The sequence below is a fragment of the Balaenoptera ricei genome, chromosome 2 (assembly GCF_028023285.1).
Source record: "Balaenoptera ricei isolate mBalRic1 chromosome 2, mBalRic1.hap2, whole genome shotgun sequence".
Taxonomy (NCBI): Eukaryota; Metazoa; Chordata; class Mammalia; order Artiodactyla; family Balaenopteridae; genus Balaenoptera; species Balaenoptera ricei.
Window position 1 is genome coordinate 6,921,524 of NC_082640.1, and position 22,033 is coordinate 6,943,556.

General features: G+C 39.2%; 1 protein-coding gene and 1 long non-coding RNA gene across 2 annotated transcripts in view; one reads left to right on the plus strand and one right to left on the minus strand.

Moving 5' to 3' along the window:
- The window catches only part of ITGA8 (integrin subunit alpha 8), a 183,360-nt gene that overhangs the window by 150,153 nt on the left and 11,174 nt on the right, over nt 1-22,033 (plus strand). Inside the window, exons 27-28 of the mRNA XM_059910128.1 lie at nt 5,931-6,044; nt 13,425-13,526. Of these exons, the coding sequence (XP_059766111.1) occupies nt 5,931-6,044; nt 13,425-13,526 (216 nt within the window). The remainder of the gene's footprint in view (nt 1-5,930; nt 6,045-13,424; nt 13,527-22,033) is intronic.
- LOC132356913 (uncharacterized) overlaps nt 15,090-22,033 on the minus strand; it is a 75,023-nt gene continuing 68,079 nt past the window's right edge. Inside the window, exon 4 of the long non-coding RNA XR_009500144.1 lies at nt 15,090-15,160. This is a non-coding gene — a long non-coding RNA (uncharacterized LOC132356913). The remainder of the gene's footprint in view (nt 15,161-22,033) is intronic.

Sequence of the window (22,033 nt, forward strand, 5' to 3'; positions counted from 1 at the left end):
TTATTTTTAAGGAACCTCCATACTGTTCTCCATAGTGGCTGTATCAATTTACATTCCCACCAACAGTGCAGGAGGGTCCCCTTTTCTCCACACCCTCTCCAGCATTTGTTGTTTGTAGATTTTCTGATGATGCCCATTCTAACTGGTGTGAGGTGATACCTCATTGTAGTTTTGATTTGCATTTCTCTAATAATTAGTGATGTTGAGCAGCTTTTCATGTGCTTCTTGGCCATCTGTATGTCTTTTTTGGAGATATGTCTATTTAGGCCTTCTGCCCATTTTTGGATTGGGTTGTTTGTTTTTTTAATATTGGGCTGCATGAGCTGTTTATATATTTTGGAGATTAATCCTTTGTCTGTTGATTCGTTTGCAAATATTTTCTCCCATTCTGAGGGTTGTCTTTTTGTCTTGTTTGTAGTTTCCTCTGCTTTGCAAAAGCTTTTAAGTTTCATTAGGTCCCATTCATTTGTTTTTATTTCCATTACTCTAGAAGGTGGATCAAAAAAGATCTTGCTGTGATTTATGTCAAAGAGTGTCCTTCCTATGTTTTCCTCTAAGAGTTTTATAGTGTCCAGCCTTACATTTAGGTCTCTAATCCATTTTGAGTTTATTTTTGTGTATGGTGTTAGGGAGTGTTCTAACTTCATTCTTTTACATGTAGCTGTCCAGTTTTCCCAGCACCACTTACTGAAGAGACTGTCTTTTCTCCACTGTATATCCTTGCCTCCTTTGTCATAGATTAGTTGACCATAGGTGCGTGGGTTTATCTCTGGGCTTTCTAGCCTGTTCCACTGATCTATATTTCTGTTTTTCTGCCAGTACCATATTGTCTTGATTACTGTAGCTTTGTAGTATAGTCTGAAGTCAGGGAGTCTGATTCCTCCAGCTCCGTTTTTTTCCCTCAAGACTGCTTTGGCTATTCGGGGTCTTTTGTGTCTCCATACAAATTTTAAGATTTTTTGTTCTAGTTCTGTAAAAAATGCCATTGGTAATTTGATAGGGATTGCATTGAATCTGTAGATTGCTTTGGGTAGTATAGTCATTTTCACAATGTTGATTCTTCCAATCCAGGAACATGGTATATCTCTCCATCTGTTTGTATCATCTTTAATTTCTTTCATCAGTGTCTTACAGTTTTCTGCATACAGGTCTTTTGTCTCCCTAGGTAGGTTTATTCCTAGGTATTATATTCTTTTTGTTGCAATGGTAAATGGGAGTGTTTCCTTAATCTCTCTTTCAGATTTTTCATCATTAGTGTATAGGAATGCAAGAGATTTCTGTGCATTAATTTTGTATCCTGCAACTTTACAAAATTCATTGATTAGCTCTAGTAGTTTTCTGGTGGCATCTTTAGGATTCTCTATGTATAGTATCATGTCATCTGCAAACAGTGACAGTTTTACTTCTTCTTTTCTGATTTGGATTCCTTTTATTTCTTTTTCTTCTCTGATTGCCATGGCTGGGACTTCCAAATCTATGTTGAATAATAGTGGTGAGAGTGGAAATCCTTGTCTTGTTCCTGATCTTAGAGGAAATGCTTTCAGTTTTTCACCATTGAGAATGACGTTTGCTGTGGGTTTGTCGTATATGACCTTTATTATGTTGAGGTAGGTTCCCTCTGTGCCCACTTTCTGGAGAATTTTTATCATAAATGGGTGTTGAATTTTGTCAAAAGCTTTTTCTGCATCTATTGAGATGATCATATGGTTTTTATCCTTCAGTTTGTTAATATGGTGTATCACATTGATTGATTTGCGTATATTGAAGAATCCTTGCATCCCTGGGATAAATCCCACTTGATCATGGTGTATGATCCTTTTAAGGTGTTGTTGGATTCTGTTTGCTAGTATTTTGTTGAGGATTTTTGCATCTATATTCATCAGTGATATTGGTCTGTAATTTTCTTTTTTTTGTAGTATCTTTGGTTTTGGTATCAGGGTGATGGTGGCCTCATAGAATGAGTTTGGGAGTGTTCCTTCCTCCACAATTTTTTGGAAGAGTTTGAGAAGGATGGGTGTTAGCTCTTCTCTAAATGTTTGATAGAGTTCACCTGTGAAGCCATCTGGTCCTGGACTTTTGTTTGTTGGAAGATTTTTAATCACAGTTTCAATTTCATTACTTGTGATTGGTCTGTTCATATTTTCTATTTCTTCCTGGTTCAGTCTTGGAAGGTTATCCCTTTCTAAGTATTTGTCCATTTCTTCCAGGTTGTCCATTTTATTGGCATAGAGTTGCTTGTAGTAGTCTCTTAGGATGCTTTGTATTTCTGTGGTGTCTGTTGTAACTTCTCCTTTTTCATTTCTAATTTTATTGATTTGAGTCCTCTCCCTCTTTTTCTTGATTTTTTTTAAAAAAGAAAACAATGACTGACAGCTATAGAATTCTCATACTCAGTGCCAATGAGAAAGCCCTCTGGCGAGCCAATGTCCAAACCTATGGGAACGAACAATTTGGAAAATCAAGATTTAAATATATTTTCCATTTTCCACTTTGGTGTATTTCTCATGCATACGCTGAGGCAATGGAGTTCAATAACTAAAATTCCTTTGAATATTATATTCACTTCTGTTGTAAGGTCAGATTTTTTCCCTCCTATTCTGTCTCATTAAAGCTTTTTAATGCAAGACAATTTTTAACTTCTGAATATTGTAGAAACGTATTATTTACAGATGAGAGCAAGTCGATCCTTTATTTCCATATCTGATTTTGATAACTCATGTTTTATTCCCTTTCTCTCTTATTGGTTCAAAAATTGCAAATCATCCACCTCCCCATGTCCTCAAGTCAAACAGTTCTGGATAGAGAGTGATTATGCAAAGTTTATTTTAAAATCAAAAGCCAAATAAGACCTCCTACAGTTTTTGTTTAGTTAAAAACAACTTACTGAATCCCATTTCTGATTAGGAATTTGAAAGTGCAAAATGCCAGCATCCTGTGTTGGGATCATAATTTCCAATTTGCATAGAAAAAATCTGTATCTGTTAACATGGAACTATAATTTCTCGTCCGCCTAAGAATATCCTTGCCTTTCTCATCTTGGGTCCCCACTGCTTTTGTACTTTTCATCCCATCTCCTCCTCTCCAAGCTTTCTTTTCCCCCCTTTCACTACTCAGCGTGCAGAAACCTTATCTTTCTGACCCTCCTCAGCATAAGATACTCTTGACCACTTCTTGAAATCATCTCATCTCTTGCCATCCCCAAAACATTCTCTTCTGGTTCTCTTCCTGCCTTCTGGCCTGCCCCTTCTTGGAATTTTTCACCGACTTCTCTTCGGCCCATCTCTAAATGCTCCTGTGCCTCAGGATTCCATCCTCAGCCCCCTCCCTCTTCTCTCCCATTGATTTTGCTCTTTTAGAGAAATTTCTTGGGTGACCCTAACTCCAGTCATGCCTAGGTGGGCCTTCTGCCATCTTAGCCCCTCCTGACTACACTCTAGACTGTATACGTCCATCTGGATGTTTGATCCACCCCAGCCCCAACATGTGCAAAACTGTCTCCATGATCCCCCTGAAATGTGCTTCTTCTCTAGCATTCCCAATCTCAGGAAAGCCAGTACCCATTCACTCAATCCCCCAAGCAAAAGAGCTCCCCCATCCCTCTCTCTCCTTCGTCCCAACCTTTGATTGGATATAGTCCAATAGTCAACAAGGATCTATTCTACTTCCTAAACTTCTCTAGAATTCATCTTCCTCTCTCCAGTCCCACTGCATCAGTTCAGGGCCCCACATTTCTCACCTGGACTCTGGCCATTTCTCACTTGGCCTTTATCAACCCCCTTGCCTCCCACTCTTCTCCTTCCATTCTTCCTCACCTACCACCCGTCCCCTAAAATACAAACATGATTAGATCCCTGGCTTAAAATGCTTCATGGGCTTCGCGGGACCTTCTGGATCAAATTGAAACGTCTTAGCAAATAGGAAGATTCTTTACCACCTAGACTTTCCCTCATTCCTATCTCATTTCCACCTGCCCACCCCACCCCCCAAATACCCTTTTCTCCTCTCTTCTGAACATGCCCTGGTCTTACACAGGAGAACCATGCCCTCAATCACCTCATACTGCTAAGTAACTCTTCCTCGCCCTTCAAGATTCATTCTGAGCATCACCTTCTCCAAAAATCCTCCAACAGAGCTAGCTAACAGGGACCACCATCCCAGGGAGTTTACAAGAATTACCTCCTTCTGACTCCCCTCTTTTGCCTCCAGAGGGTGGGATTGGTGATATACACAGCATGTCAGTAATGGAGCACAGGTAAACATGAGAGTCCTCACAAGGGGCACGAACTGCAGAACTTTGAGATTCCTGCTCCTGCTCAAGGCACAAGGCCCCAAACCTCTCGTGCCCAGCTAGTGGAACCAGAACAGCTCAGCCCACCTGTATTTGGAAACATCTTAGAGAAATCTGGCCTTACTGGACTTTATCAGATACACAATCCTGACTGCTTTGTTTCTGGAGAATTCTGAGGTTCTCAGAAAAGGTTTTTCTTTTGTTTAAAACCATTTTTTTAAGTTGAGAATTATGTTTTATGTTTTATGTTTTATTTTTTGGCCGCACCGCATGCGGAAACTTCCCTGACCAGGGATCAAACCTGTGCCCCTTGCAGTGGAAGGGCAGAGTCTTAACCACTGGACCACCAGGGAAGTCCAAAAACAGTTTTTAATTGTATCAATAGTACATTCCTCAGGTTACTCTGTGGTTTATCAATGTCATTAAAGTGAGATGCCTCAGTCCACTACTTCACATAATATCCAATAAACTGATGCTTATTGAGCATCAGTGCTTGAGAGGTGGAAAATGAATAAAGCACAATCCACAAGATAAATTCAGATCAGTGAGGGGGTACAATTTGAGAAGTATCATCCTATCCATGGGCACACAGAAAATGAATTGTGAGGTGTCCATTGATTTACATATTGGGATCCAATCAGAAAAATACAATTCGATAGAATGTCATCATAATGAACACTTTCTAGGAATATGCATTTCATATATTAAAAGTTACCCATTATAAGTTAGGCAACCCTACAGATTAGTTTAAAAACAGCTTAATGTACGTGGAATCTAAAAAAATGGTACAAATGAACTTATTTACAAAAGAGAAATAGAGTCACAGATGTAGAAAACAAACTTATGGTTAATAGGGGGGAAAGAGGTGGGCAAGGGATAAACTGGGAGATTGGGATTGACATATACACACTACTATATATAAAATAGATAACTAATAAGAACCTACTGTATAGCACAGGGAACTCTACTCAATACTCTGCAGTGACCTATATGGGAAAAGAATCTAAAACAGAGTGGATATATGTATGTATATAGCTGATTCACTTTGCTGTACACCTGAAACTAACACAACATTGTAAACCAACTATATTCCAATAAAAATTATAAATAAATAAGTAAATAAATACAGCTTAATGGATGGAACTTGCAGGAGATTCTGCCTTATAACCAGGAAGTAACTTAAGATAGAATAATGTTATGGAACAAATACCTGTCAATGGCTTAATATCATTGGTTCTCTGAGATAATGGACTCATGGACCTTCCTCCGAAGCTTTTTCAGGATTTACTTAGTCCAGGGTCAGGTGTTGTGATTGTCTATAAGAAATATCTTCCCAAGTTCTGAGAATATGAAACAGCAATTCAGTCACTGCTGTGGGAAGTAAAGTCCTTAGAACAGAGCTTAAATTTTATGTTGTATTTTATGCTCCGTTTTAGCTCTACATTACCACTAATGTTGATGCATCTTTCCTACCAAACTGTGTTTTTTCTTGATCATTTCAGTGTACTTCTTCTTTATTTAAAGTTTATGGATTAAGGGATGACTTCTGAGGAAACAAAATGTAAATAAACTGACTTTGGTGTTGATTCTCTACCACAATTTAAAGACACTGGTTCGTCACCACTGCTGTTGTTTTTTGCAGAATTGTACAAATATCGAGTGCTTACAAATCTCCTGTGCAGTGGGACAACTAGGAGGAGGAGAAAGCGCTGTCCTGAAAGTCAGGTCACGGTTATGGGCCAAGACATTTCTCCAGGTAAGAGAAACAGTGCAGCTCTGACGTGCCACTCACAAGAAACCTCTTCTCAAAAGCTCAGAGGGAAGCTTTTTTGAAAAGAATTTTGAGATGTTTTAACTTTTTTAATTTTCTATTTTTTCCATTAAAATTTTTTATATTTTTAGATTAATTTTCAAATTTTTTTAAATTTAATTTTTTAACTTTAAAAAAATTTTGAAGAACTCTCTGGAAGGAATGGAGCCTAGATCAGCTGGTCATCTTTCCCATCAGGTGAAGTTTATATTTTTCCAGGTTTATTGAGATCTTATTGACATATGACCATATGTAAGCTTAAGGTGTACAACATGACAATTTGATACTATATATTGTGACATGATTATCACAATAAGGTTAGTTAATACCTCTATCCCCTCACATAATTACCTTTGTGTGTGTGTGTGTGTGTTGAGAACTTTTAAGATCTGGGCTCTTAACAACTTTGAAGTTTATACTATAGTATTGTTGACTATAATCACTATGTTGTACGTTAGGTCTCCAGGACTTATTGATGTACTAGTTGCAAGTTTGTTCCTTTAACATCATGTATCCATTTCCCCCCCACACAACCCCTGGTAACCATCAGTTCTCTATTTCTATGAATATGGCTTTTTTTAGATCCCACGCATAAGTGGGTTCATACCCTATTTTTCTTTCTCTGTTTGACTTATCTCACTTAGCATAATGCTCTCAAGGTCCATCCATGGTGTTGCAAAAAGCAAGATTTCTTTCTTTTTTATGGCTGAATGATATTCCATTGTGTGTGTGTGTGTGTGTGTGTGTGTGTGTGTGATATGTTAGGTGAACACAATTTAAATATCCTCAGTCCCTAAGACTGTGAGACAGTAACTGAGATTTGAACAAATCTGTTTGACTCAACACTATCTAGTAGTTCCTCGGTAAATAGTAGTTAATGAAATGATGGTGAGTACAAGAACATAATTCAAGCCATATGCCCAGAAAAATTCAAATATAAATAGTTTAGCAGGGGAAGAGATAGTGTCCTAGAAAGTTCTTCTTGTCTGATGATACCACAGCCTGGGCTTCAGCCAGAACAGCTTCTCAGTAAAGTTCCAGGCACATTGATTTGTAGATTCCTCACTCCTTTGGCTTGTCTGGACTGTGGCATCCCATACTTCTCAGGATGATTATATTGATTGTGTGTATTTTAAAGGTTTAAAATCTCCTTTATACTAAGCAGATGAATTTTTCCATGTGGAAATTGCTATTTATTTAAATGAGAATGCTGTGTTGTGACCTTGTTGTTTGGGGAGGATTTGGGGGAAAAAAGCTAAATTAAAACTCCTCAAGTCTATGCATTCTTGCCCATATTTTAACTACCAGAAAACTCATTTGGCTCATTGTTCCATAGAAAATCCAATGATAAAATCCTTCTGAGTCTAGCTAATAATACAGAATTTTGTAGCTCTAGATTCTCACGTTTTCTGTGAGTCAGAATACCTACGGTAGTCTCACAAATCTTATATAATTTTGTTTCTAAAATAAACAGGAGGAAAATTAAAGGTATTTTTTAAAAGGTTTTTGTGAAGCATTCCTTTTTTTTTTTTAACCTAAGGCAGGATTCTTCAACCTCAGCCCTATTAATATTCCGGTTCAGAGAATTCTTTGTTGTGGGGTGGTCCTGTGCATGATAGGACGCTTAGCAGCATTCCTGGCCCCTGCCCACTAGATGCCAGTAACAACTCTCACCTCAGCTGTGACAACCAAAAATGTCTTCAGACATCGCCAGTGTCCCCTGGGGGCAAAATCATTCCTGGCTTTGAACAACTGACCTAAGGAGAAGGGCAGTGCACAATTTCTTTTTGCTGTTGTTGTTAAACCATGATTTATTCATTCACTCAATAAATATTTATGAAGTACCAACTGCCAACTATGGGCCAGGCACTGCTTCAGGTACCACTTGCATGCCATCAATTTGCTCATTGCCATTCTGCTTTTTGGCTGTTACTTTTTCTCTAAGAGTTGGGGGAGATGAGTTTTAATGAATTCCCAAGCCCACACAGTCTAAATGATAAACATCCACGCCTCCTATTATTTTGGGCATCACATCCTACTGAAATGAGGAAGCACAGCTTTTCAATGAAGCAGGACTAAAATCATTACATTACAGTCACAGGGGAAATGACTATTTTAGATGACATATGTCCGTTCTGTGCATAACATACTGTTCCAATAGAAGACCTAGGGAGTGAAAATTGCACCTTTAAGAAAGACAAATACCATATGATATCATTTATATGTGGAATCTAAAATATGACACAAATGAACCTATCTATGAAACAGAAACAGAAGCACAGACATAGAGAACAGAGTTGTGGTTGCCAACGGGGAAGGGGGGTGGAGGAAGGATGGATTGGGAGTTTGTGGTTAGCAGATGCAAGCTATCATATATAGAATGGATAAAAACAAGGTCCTACTGTATAGCACAGGGAACTATATCCAATATCCTGTAATAAACTGTAATGGAAAAGAATATGAAAAAGAATGTATATATATGTGTAACTGAATCACTTTGCTCTGCAATCAATTTGCAGAAATTAACACAACATTGTAAATCAACTATACTTCAATAAAATAAATCTTTTAAAAAGTTTAAAAAATAAAGCACTTTCACCATGTAAAAGTAAAAAAAAAAAAAGACAGAAAAGAAAATTGCATCTTCATCTACCTGTTGAAGACCCATTGGATATGGAAGAAGTCAATAGCAATTGAGGGATTTTCTTTTTTTTAACATCTTTATTGGAGTATAATTGCTTTACAATGTTGTGTTAGTTTCTGCTGTATAACAAAGTGAATCAGCTATATGTATACATATATCCCCTCCCTCTTGCATTTCCCTCCCACCCTCCCTATCCCACCCATCTAGGTGGTCACAAAGCACCGAGCTGATCTTCCTGTGCTATGCGGCTGCTTCCCATTAGGATTTTCTAAACAATAACTATTTAGCACAAGTAGAGTCAGACCAGAACAACCTGCAGGGACATTCTGAGGTTCTACCAGAGCAAAGTGACACTTCGAAAGATTCAGGAGAGACTGGCACACGTCACTTCATGTTTACCCACAGCCATAGCCCAAACTTCTGTACTTCCACTGTTTCTGCTTATACCAGTCTCAGAAGCTGATGGCCAAAGAGAAGAGCATTACTGCACACTGCCGCCGGCCTGCCGCTCAAAGAATATACTACATCCTGGAAGTCTTTAATAGTTTTGTCACACAACCCAGCAGGAGGCAAACATTTTCTGCCTTCCTAATCCGGGAGAGAAAGTTTATGATTCTCGGCTGACATGATTTGCGGCGTTATGTTTGGTTTTGCCCACATGGTAAACATGCATACTGGTCTTTAATTCTAAACGATGATCTGTGCTGTGATTGTTGCTTGAAAGAGCAACCTCTTTAACAGCTTAAAGTTTGACCAGTAATTGTTTAAGTTTTGTTGTCCCACAAGGCTTTGTTTCTGGGAGGTATTGAGTATTTAAACATAGGCTTTATAAAATGGATGTGTGGTTTAAAAATAATTCTTGAGAAGGAATTAAGCAGCGGGGGAGCTCTTCATGGTCCCAGCCACGCTCACTAGGTCTTTAACCAACTTAAAAGCCTCACTCTCCACTTCATTTGTTCCCAGCTCTGTAATTTTTATGAGTACCATGACCATAAGCCAATCTTTGTGCACTAGTACATAATAGAGGCAGGTGGTGGGCTGCAAACCACAGTTTAAATGATGTGGCAATGACAGAGGGATAGGGCATTTTCTGAGGATTAATAGCTAGCTGGGGCATGTGGAGGGTTCAAGATATTGTCAAGGGATATTAACTCCAGCTGCTTTTTTAATCCTAAATTGCCTACAATATGGCAGTGATGGCTATTACAGCAGTCGATTGCCACGCAGAAGAAGAGATGATTTTTTAACATAAGAATAATATCATAGTTACGTAAAGAGCACTGCTGAAAGCATTCAACTTTGAACACGGAATCAATAAAAGGACTGTGCTCATGATTGTTTTTCATGAATTAAACGCTTACCTGTACCAGGTTTTTGACTTACAGACACAGTACTCGTGTATCTTTGATGCTGACCTAGATCAGAGCCTAATAGCTCATATTTCCCATTCCGTGGAGCTTCAGAGCATCTTAGAAAAATGAAAAAAAAATGCATTTTTCTACTGAAAAAGGTAGAAGAAACATTGCTTTTGGAGAATAATTTAAAATAAAGAACAGATCAATCTATGAGTTGTATTATTTACAGTCTATTTGCCTACCACCAGATTTGTTCAGGTCCCAGACTGTGTCCATTTGCATTGCTGAATTAGGTAACGGAGGTGAGAGTGTGTCCATAGCCCCTTATCATTATCGGCAGCCCTCATTTTATGTCACTACCTTCTCTTACAACTTCCTGAACTTCCTAATCTCATTGATGGGGTAGGAGGTCCAATTCAATAATTGACAGAATTAAACCTTTTATAAGGTGCTATCAAATGGGTGGATACGGGATAGGAGGTTTATTGGATAACCCAGCCATCTGGTGTGTTCATTCACCATCCATTCATGCTGTCAGTCAAGCAGGATTGATGAAGCCCTTCCGGGCATACTGTTCCAGGTGCTATGGAAGGTATAAGCCTTATTATATTCCATGCTCTACGCCTTCCAGTTTTGGGTAATCTTGTCGGGGAAGAAAGTAATCAAGAAAGATAAAAAGCTAAACAACAATGTGGAAATTCCAAACAATATAGGGCAACTATAGTTTCATCCCAGACTTACTGCATCACGATCTGTGAACCTGATCCCAGGTGTTTCTGAGGTTCAGCAAAGCACAATGTTTTGTGAACCAAGGGAAATGACGGTAAAGATGGGTGATGAATGGAAAATGTGAGGAAGAGTCAAAATGGCCAAGAGTAGAGGGATTAAAGGAAGGTGAGAGAAAATCCCCTCAGAGAAACATGTTTCTCCACATTCTAGACTTCAAATCCCATCTCTCTCTCTTTTTTTAATTTTTATTGGAGTATAGCTGATTTACAATGTTGTGTTAGTTTTGGGTATACAGCAAAGTGAATCGGTTATACATATGCATATATTCACTCTTTAAGATTCTTTTCCCATATATGTCATTACAGAATATTGAGTAGAGTTCCCTGTGCTATACAGTAGGTCCTTATTAGTTATCTATTTTATATATAGTAGTGTGTATATGTCAATCCCAATCTCCCAATTTATCCTTCCCCCACTCCTTTACTCCCTGGTAACCATAGTTTGTTTTCTACATCTGTGACTCTATTTCTACTTTGTAATTACGTTCATTTGTTATTCATTAAGAAATTTCCATGTTCATAAATGCAGAATATCATGTAGGACAAAAACTTTACATCTAGAGTTGATTTGGAGATAGAGTTCACTCATGATTTGTTTCGCAAAGATATGACTTCAAGAGCAAGGGAATTATTTTCTATCAGTGCTTTTTTTATTGAACTTGGAGACTAAAGAAAACTTGTTCTTTGAAGGTTTGGGAGCCTGGACACACATTTGAATATGTTTTATAACCCTTATGCACAGAATCTCATTACCAGAATTTGTCATGTCTCCTCTGAGTCTATCAGCCATGGTATTAAGGAAAGTAGATTTAAATCACCAAGTACACACAAGATTTTATGAGCAAAGATTTCCACATTTTAAAAAACACTTCTCACACAAACAAAAATCCAGCTTTCAGTTAAAATGGAAATGCCAGGAGACAAGAGAACATAGGAAGAATAACGACCAAAAATGAATTTTTCCAAATGAACCAAGTTGCTTACCCTATAATGTCAGGACAGAAAAAACAAAAAAGCCAAAGAAATAGTGACTTTAAGTATATATAAAAGTTTTGCATACTCTAGCCTGTCCTCATCACGCAGAAGAAATGGGGTTTATTGAAAGGAGAAAAAATTGAACCACAGGGGAAAAAAAAATTTCTAAAAATATTTAAATTATTACAATGCAACCTGTTGGATTGGGCTCAAGAAACTCAACATTGGATTATAGATGGGGAAGTGCTAGTAAATGTTGAATAAACCACTTTCTGGAGGGAAAAAAACTCTGAAATATAACATTTGCTGATTCCCATGGTGTAACTGTTCCCGCCATGGTCAATTTCAAGCTGCCGACATGACATCACTGAACATGGAGCTGGGAAGAGATGCAGAGCAGCACACCATCATACAGTATTTCCCCTACAGACACAATAGACTTAAATAATATCAAGAGCATGGATAATAGTAAAATGCAATAAAATTATTACTAAGTACTGAGTTTAGAGTGTTTATTACCTTTTTAAAAATATAATTTACTAACGTTTATGTATATATAACTTGTTTTAATAATGGCTCTATTTAACAACAGGTACTCAAAATTCTTGAAATTTTAACGTTCTGCTCTCCAGCGCCATTATGAGCCAGCTACAGCCCACCCCTGGCTAGCTCTCATCACTGTCTCAGGCTAAATGGAGGAGAACCACGGGAGCTTAAGTTCTCAGAATGGTTTTCCTTGAGTTACTCTTAAATACTTTCCCTTGACCTTAATCAACAGTTAATATGAGAACCAATTAAACAAAAAGAACTTGCTGAAAAGTTCCGTCAAGAACACTGTATGCCTCTAGGTCGGTGGTTCTTAACCAGGGGGATTTTGCTCCCCAGGGGACATTGGCAGTAATTAGAGACATTTTCAATTGTTACAACTGGGTGAGGGGTGCTACTGGCATCTAGCGGGTAGATGCCATGGATGCTGTTAGACATCCTACGATGCCCAGGACAGTTCCTTAACCAACCCCAAATCCTAATCGTGCCATGACTGAGAGATCTGTTCTGGGTCTTCTGTATACGATGAAATGTGATTAATTTCTTTGTAACTTAGCAGCAGTCTCTCTCCTAAAATATTTCCTTCTCTCAGATAACAAGAATTTGTAACCCACGATGTCTCCCTGTTATGTTCTTCACTAATGGCACTTGTGCTTACTCCTTTTAGGAACTCTGCTTTTCTGTTTTTATTTTAATCTTATTATGCCAAGCCTTTTGTTCATAAGATGAATTATCTTTAGAAATAAGAAGAAGATGAATGGTTGGTTGGATGGATAGTGAATGGGTGATGGATGGGTGGATGATGGGTGGATGATGGATGGAAGATGGACAGGGAGATGATGAATGGATCATGAATGGATAGATGGATGGGGAAAAAGTAAAGAGAGAAAAGGAAGAGAGAAGGAAGCAGGAAATTTTGCTTTGGAAGCGGACAACATGAAAAACAGCTGGTTGGCTGCCAATATAACGTTTAAAAGCTTTACATGGACTATACTTAACTAAATATTTTTAATTTCAGAGGAAAAATGATCCCTATTCTCTTGCATCCCTGGTGTCCTTTGAAGTTAAGAAGATGCCTTATAAAGATCAGCCAGCCAAACTCCCTGAAGGCAGCATAGCAGTGAGTATCTTGAAATATATAGGTACAAATAATTTTATTGAAATTATTTTTTAAATCACTGTTTTGCTTGTGGTAGGTTTACATGCTTATTACAGTGGCTTGAGAAAAGTTTCCCGCTTCAGATCACTATTTTCTTATTTCAGTCTGGAAATTCCTTAGTGTTATTTGATCAAATTTTTAAGCCTTCAGTGTGAATTTCTACCCCTCCCCCACAAAATTCAGGACTAACACCGTTTTTTTAATTAGGCTCTTTTGTCTGAAAGAGGTCCAGATAGTAATGATCATCAGAATGAAGTCATACCGATTGTAATTTTAAAGACAGCCTGGTGAGTGAGGTGGCGAGGGCAACTCTCTTCCTTAGGGACAGTTGCCACAGACCCGCTACAGGGCCAGTCATCTTTCCTTTCTAAACAAAGACCAGTAATACCTGGGGGAAGAGAGAAGTACACTCTGAGCTTCATTTGAATGAAATAGGTTTTAAATTGAGGCTATTAAACATGACTGACACCCACATATCTGTCACAGCACAACTGCTGGCCTCCTCAGCAACCTGGCAAGGCCATGCAGAGCAGAGGGGAGGACAGATGACGGGGGATGAACAGGCACGGTCACCAAAACTCTGCCTTTAACAGTGACAGTGACCACAGTCAGGGCTCTGGGAAGCAATGTTAACATGTAAACGTCATCTCTTGGTCACGCCATAGAAACTTGCAACCTCGACTTGGATTCTGGTCCCCAGGTCCTTGTTACTCAAAATGTGTTTTGCAGACCAGCAGTATCAGCAGTACCTAAGAAACTGTTAGAAATTCAGAAACAGGCCTCACTCCAGACCTGCTGAGTCAGAATCTGCCTTTTATCAAAATCATCAGGGCAGCAGGTACCCTGTCATGTTTGAGAAGCATTGCTTCGGACGGTGTAAAAGTCGATACTCTCGTAATTTCTCTTCAGCCTAGGTCTTAAAAAGGTAACTGATATTTACTCTTTCTAGCCGAATCTACTTTTCATAATTTAAATTCATCCCTTGATTAGTGATTTTCAACCCTGAGTATGCAAAGAATCACCATCCATGTGACTTTTAGGGTTTATACATGCTCAGACCCCATCCGAAACATCAGCATTGAGTGAGTCGGGTGGAGCCCTGCCACTGTGCTTTGAAAGCTCTACAAGTGATGATTCTGCAGTGGAGCTAGGATTGGGAACCTCTAACACAGGCAGGCAGCATCGAAGAAAATCCACAGATTTCAAAACAGCTTCTCCTGGCCTTCACCCTGGATCCACCCTGCTCTAAGTGGAAACCTTCTGGAAATCACTCTATGTACTTTGCTGAGGCTGTTAACCACATTGACCTGAAAGTATTGTTAAGAAGATTATTAAAATTATGTATTAAAAAGCTCTAGCTTTGTACCTAAAACGAGTTAAGTCTCAGGTCTCAGTAATAGTAACCCTCCCAAAATGTCTTACCTTCTCCAGCAAAGTCCAGGAAGTCCAATTGGAAACATCCATGGATTCACACAGTCAAAATATTTCAGTAAACTTTGGTGGCATTTAAAGCAAATACTGCCACATCTTTCTTCACTTAGCTTGCCTCTGTTTCTCTTACGAGATGTCTGCTGGAGTTTGGATTTATGTTCAACCTAGAAAACAGAGGCTTTGGGTTTTTAATATAGAATGTTCATCCAAGGAGGTTCAAAGGCTTGTAACTCTAAGGGAGATAAATCTGGGTCCTTTGTTTTCTCTGAGCACACGCTCCATAACAGAAACATATGTGACAGTCAATTCCATCAGCAGGATTGCGTCTTTCTGTCCTGGCCACAGGTGCCAGCCTGCTGTTCTCAACTCATCTCAAAAGATCCACAAAATGATCAGATACATGCTTCCCCCGTCCCTACCACCCTTGTTCCTGCATCTTTTAAAAAGTCTTGTTATCTGATGTAGATGATTTACTGCACCATTTATGCAAAGGTTATGGGAAAACTTTTTAGGTCTCCCAGTCCCTGACTGACTGAAGGAGACGTTGCCAGTAGGAAGTTAGCTGTGCCCTACAGGCTTGATTTGAGAGGACTGTGCTTGGAGCTGGCAGATGTTTCTTAGAGCGTGTTCTCAAAAATCCTGTCATCCTTATCTTGAAAAGGACCCAGCAGAAGGGAGTTGCTTTCTGGTGGTAGAATCAGTTGGACTCGGTGGTTGGAGGATCATCAGAGCTCCAATCCACACTCCGCCACTGGGGAAAGCATCTCGGTTCCTTCTTTGGTAATAAGACAAAAATATGTGCTTGTTTTACTAGGCCCTTGTGTGCCATGAGTAGTCTATCTGTGCTTCCTTTTCAACATGGTCATAATGCAACCATTCCTTGAACCCTAGATAAACTTCCCATATTGAAGAAAATAGTAATCCCCACCTGCTACTGGCACAGTGTCTGTGTTTGTAACAAATGAACGCTCCGTGCCAGGTGACACTTGTCGTGTTCAGAGGCAAGGGAAAGGTTGCATGATGTAAAGGGGATATGACTAAATGCTGAATCATTACAGCCCAGAAGAAAAAAAAATCATTCAGTTATTTGAACACCTTTTTTGCCTATTCATAAACTTTGGCATTTGTGTGTCATGTGACTAAAGCCGAATAATTTACATCTAGAAGAGGATATTATTGTCTGGTGTAACTCCAAAGACAGTTATTATAAAATATTTCAGTAAAATCCTTAATTAAGAACTCACACATAAACTGTGAGTCCAACTGACTTTTTGAGTTGTTAGCAAAACTTCAGAATCTTAAAATGGATCTCTTACGTGAAACAATTGTCTGGAGTTCAAACTTATCACAGGACTTCTTTTCTTATACGGGCTATCTGAATGTTATTAAAAGGTATGTTCAGCTGGTCCACTTCATGTTATTATTTTGTTCTAAATGGAACTCTAGGTAGGGTGTCTTGGTACATTTATATAAAACATTCTTGTGACCCCACTGAAGTATGTTTACACAAGATTTTGTGATACATAAATACAGACATCAACATTAATTACCATTGCAAATACGACAGAGCTTTTTCCTTCTACCTTGGTATTTTGTCAAAATATACAAAAACATATCATAAATGTCAACGATAAAATGTAGGCATATTAAAGACTTATTTATGGTCTTTCCACCATAATAAAGAACAACAAGATTTACAACATGATGAAGGTAAGATTAAATGTTCGCTACTTAGCATCGCTTTAAGAACATCTAAACCACTTACAATTCATGGACCCCCCTTCCTAAAATTGCAGATAGTTATATTAAGTGGATTGTTAAAATTTTATACTATTTCTTTAAATAGCCATAGGTTCTTGATACATTAAAAAAAAAAACATTTTGTTAATTAGTTGGCATGTAATTGAATTTTTCTCCCTACGTTTTAAGTACTCAAGTTACTCAAGGTGACTCTTTCTTAAAGCAGTTGAAATATGTAGTCAAAAACCCATGTTCTTAAAGTAAAGCTTTAGTCCTAAATACACCCCATCATCCGCCTTGGGACCACCTTCTTGATGAATGAATCTAATAAACAGGGACTTGGGTAATTTGGCTCAACACACCATTGTGTGAGATTATACAAAAGTTCTCGAGCTGTGCAGTTCAATATGGTAGCCACTCACCACATTACCATGGATGGTGAGGACTCCAGATGTGGGTGGAGTGACTGAAGAACTGAACTAGTAGTTTTACTTCATTTTAACTCATTTAAATGTAAACTTTAAAACTGTAGCAGTATAAGATATTTTTTCCATTAAACGCAGCTTTATTTTTTGGGTAAGACTACATTTTACTTTAACCAATAAAAATCCAGCAGTTGTCACTTGCTGCAAGTGTAAAATAAACACTGGATTTTGGAGACTTAGTAAAAAAAAGGAAAAAAAAGGAAGAATATTTTTTTTTGTTTGTTTGTTTGTTTCTGTTTTGGTTTTTTTTATTTATTTATTTATTTATTTTTGGCTGTGTTAGGTCTTCGTTTCTGTGCGAGGGCTTTCTCTAGTTGTGGCAAGCGGGGGCCACTCTTCATCACGGTGCGCGGGCCTCTCACTATCACGGCCTCTCTTGTTGCGGAGCACAGGCTCCAGGCGCGCAGGCTCAGTAGTTGTGGCTCACGGGCCTAGTTGCTCCGCGGCATGTGGGATCTTCCCAGACCAGGGCTCGAACCCGTGTCCCCTGCATTGGCAGGCAGATTCTCAACCACTGCGCCACCAGGGAAGCCCAAGAATATTTTTATATCAATTACGTGTTGATATAATTTATATCAATTACATGATAATTTTGATATTTAGGGTCAAATAAAATATATTATTAAAATTAATGCCCCATGTTTCTTTTTACTCTTTTTAAATGTGATGACTATAAAATTTTAAATGACATACGTGGCTTGCATTATATTTCTATTGGAGAGCACTGATCTACAGTGGAGTTATAGAGTGTTCCAGCTTGGAGCTGTTGATAATACCAACAGAGCTTCGGAGAACATAGGGTGTTTAATAAATCTTATTCAAAATGAATGAAAAATTCTTACTATAAATTGGTGTTAAGTCATTAGGAACTCTAGAAATTAAGACCTACTTTTCTCATTTATTATCCAATGGATAATCTAAGCTTCTTGTGAGCTTGTCAAAATGAGCTGCCAAATATAAATATTAGAAATAACAAAGTCTGGGTATTTTTCAACATTTTATTTCGTGGCCAAGCTTCTTCCAAACCATCCTAGGGTTTCCACAGGACTATGACAAATTTAAATAAATGCTGGTCATATAAAAGTGATCAATTAAGTCTTTTCTCTTAAGCTTCCCTGTAGAGTTCAAGTTTCTCATCTATACAGAGTATTGAGTCTCAGGAAAGCTTGGCTTTACCTGTTTCCACTTGCAGATGAAATGCCCCATTGCCATTTACAGACCTGAGTATGTCACCCGACTCCCTAATCAATGTGTTCTCAGAAAGACCTCTTCTTCCAAGACTTGGATGACTCTCCCAATAATGTGTTACCTTTGACTCACCCACCCTTTTCTGGCAGCAGCCATCTAAATCCTCAGCCCTGGAAATCTGAAGAAATGCTCTGGGGCACTACTGTTGTTCTGTATTTCTACTGTCGCTAGTGTAACAACTTCTCAACTAGGCAGTGAAAAACCTAGATAAGCTTAGGGAGCCACCAGGGGCGACGGAAGGTCTCTGCATCTGCACCCGGTTTAGATCGAGATCGGGCAGCCTCCGTGCCACATAGAAGTCCTAAAGGCAGCAGGCGAGGAGAGCAGAATGCAGGCTTGGGAGCAAAGTCACGAAGTTTGCCTTCCTTTAAATCTCTATGTCCTTTCCCCTTAGTTAATTAACAGATGGTGAAGTATATGACATGCATAATCCTTCCACTGCAAGTGCTCAGAGAAAGGGTATGAAATGGTATTTTTCAAATGAACGTAATGTTACCAGGAGCAGACTGCAAAAGTTTTGGTGATGAGAATTTCAGATTTTGTAACGGATAAGGACATCAGTGATCATCTTCTCTGAGACTGTTTTAAGACTGTTGTCAGACTCTTTGGAAGTGAATGCAAACAGAAAGCCAGTAGATTTTGTAATTATACCTTATAAAGCTGTTTTCTGCTTCTAGACACCCAAATAAGCATACCCCATTCAATTTAATGTTTTATTTGTACTTTTCCACCACTTCTGCAAAAAAAACTTCAAATATCATTATTAGATCTTTGTGAGTGACCTCTCCTGCTTGTTTCTACAGGTAGACCATGGCGGGGGGCGGGGGAGGGTTGGTTTTTTCTTTTTTTATTATTTATTTATTTTTGGCTGTGTTGGGTCTTCGTTTCTGTGCGAGGGCCTTCTCCAATTGCGGCAAGCGGGGGCCACTCTTCATCGCGGTGCGCGGGCCTCTCACTATCGCGGCCTCTCTTGTTGCGGAGCACAGGCTTCAGATGCGCAGGCTCAGTAATTGTGGCTCACGGGCCCAGTTGCTCCGCGGCGTGTGGGATCCTCCCAGACCAGGGCTCGAACCCGTGTCCCCTGCATTGGCAGGCAGACTCTCAACCACTGCACCACCAGGGAAGCCCGGTTTTTGCTTTTAATTTTTATTGGAGTATAGGTGATTTACAACATTAGTTTCTGCTGTACAGCAAAGTGAATCAGTTATATGTATACATATATCCACTCTTTTTTTAGATTCTTTTCCCATATAGGCCATTACAGAGTACTGAGTAGAGTTCCCTGTGCTATACAATAGGTCCTTATTAGTTATCTATTTTATATATAGTAGTATGTATATGCCAACCCCAGTCTCTCAATTTATCCCTCCCCCCTTTCCACCCTGGTAACCATTTCTCCACACCCTTTCCAGCATTTATTTTTTGTAGATTTTTTGATGACTGCCATTCTGACCAGTGTGAGGTGTAGTTTTGATTTGCATTTCTCTAATAATTAGTGATGTTGAGCATCTTTTCATGTGCCTTTTGGCCATCTGTATGCTGACAGACTAGTTTTATAGATAAGACATTGAAGCCTGCAATAGCCAAGTGGCAAAGAAGCTCAGCAAAAACTCAGCAGCTATTCTCTCATTCCATTTTTTTATTAAACCAACAATTTGAACAGACCATTGGCCCTTATTTCAACTCCTTTAGCTTAGCTTTTTTTTTTTAACTTAACAAAACTAGAACTGTATCCTATGTTATAATGAAACATTGGGAGGTGACTTCAGATATTAATTAGGTAAATCAGAAGAGGGAACATGGAAAAGTATTGTTGCCTGTCTTCCTGTAAATTATCTATTAGTAATTTTTGGTGATCTCTAACACATGCACAAAATACAGACCAAAACTATGTTGTTTCCTTAGTGAACTTAGAGCTTAGGGGGAAGAGACATTTACAAGAAACCTCAGAATTGTCCACGGCACCCGATTTTCTCTCTCCTAGGTCACTGTAACTGGCTTCTGAATGCATGACCACTACTACCCTTTGTAGTTCCAAAATTCTGAAATTCTCATTCTTAAAACTGTACCAGAAGGCAGAAGTGACGCAGCAGCTCGCATACTGGGAAAGTTGGTGGAGGGCGCAGGAAAAAGGGGGCTCGCGCTGTTTTGACTTCAATGGAGTAAAGCCTCAACTGGGACTGTGGCTCCTCTTGCTCCCACCAGCTCTCCTTCAGCATCTCCTGGTTCAGGAGAAAGAGGGTGTATGTTACCGGGCTCAGTTGTTGAGAGAGAAAGAAAGCAACAATAATGGCAGATGGATGCTGCAGCCGTGTGGCTGACAGGGTTTTGGTGCTCCAGCCGGGTGTCAGGCCTGAGCTTCTGAGGTGGGAGAGCCGAGTTCAGGACACTGGCCCACCAGAGACCTCCTGGCCCCACGTAATATCAAAGGGCAAAAGCTCTCCCAGAGATCTCCATCTCAACGCTAAGACCCAGCTCCACTCAACAACCAGCAAACTCCAGTGCTGGACACCCCATTCCAAACAACTAGCAGGACAGGAACACAACCCCACCCATTAGCAGAGAGGCTGCCTAAAATCATACTAAGTTCACAGACGGCCCAAAACACACCACCAGGCACGGTCCTGCCCACCAGAAAGACAATATGCAGCCTCAGCCACCAGAACACAGGCATCACACCCCTCCAAAAGGAAGCCTACAAAACCCACTGAACCAACCTTACCAACCTGGGGCAGACACCAAAAACAACGGGAACTACGAACCTGCAGCCTGCGAAAAGGAGACCCCAAACACAGTAAGTCAAGCAAAATGAGAAGACAGAGAAATACGCAGGAGAAGAAGGAGCAAAGTAAAAACCCACCAGACCAAACAAATGAAGAGGAAATAGGCAGTCTACCTGAAAAAGAATTCAGAGTAATGACAGTAAACATGATCCAAAATCTTGGAAACAGAACGGAGAAAATACAAGAAACGTTTAACAAGGACCTAGAAGAACTAAAGAGCAAACAAACCATGGTGAACAAGACTATAAATGAAATTAAAAATTCTCTAGAAGGAACCAAAAGCAGAATAACTGAGGCAGAGGAACGGATAAGTGACCTGGAAGAGAAAAGAGTGGAAATAACTACTGCAGAGCAGAATAAAGAAAAAAGAATGAAAAGAATTGAGGACAGTCTCAGAGACTTCTGGGACAACATTAAATGCACCAACATTTGAATTATAGGGGTCCAAGAAGAAGAAGAGAAAAAGAAAGGGACTGAGAAAATATTTGAAGAGATTATAGTTCAAAAAACTTCCCTAAATAAGGGAAAGGAAATGATCAAGTCCAGGAAGCACAGAGAGTCCCATACAAGATAAATACAAGGAGAAACACGCCAAGACACATATTAATCAAGCTATCAAAAATTAAGGGAAAAGCAACAAATAATATACAAGGAAATCCCCATAAGATTAATAGCTGATCTTTCAGCAAAAACTCTGCAAGCCAGAAGGGAATGGCAGGACATATTCAAAGGGATGAAAGGGAAAAACCTACAACCAAGATTACTCTACCCAGCAAGGATG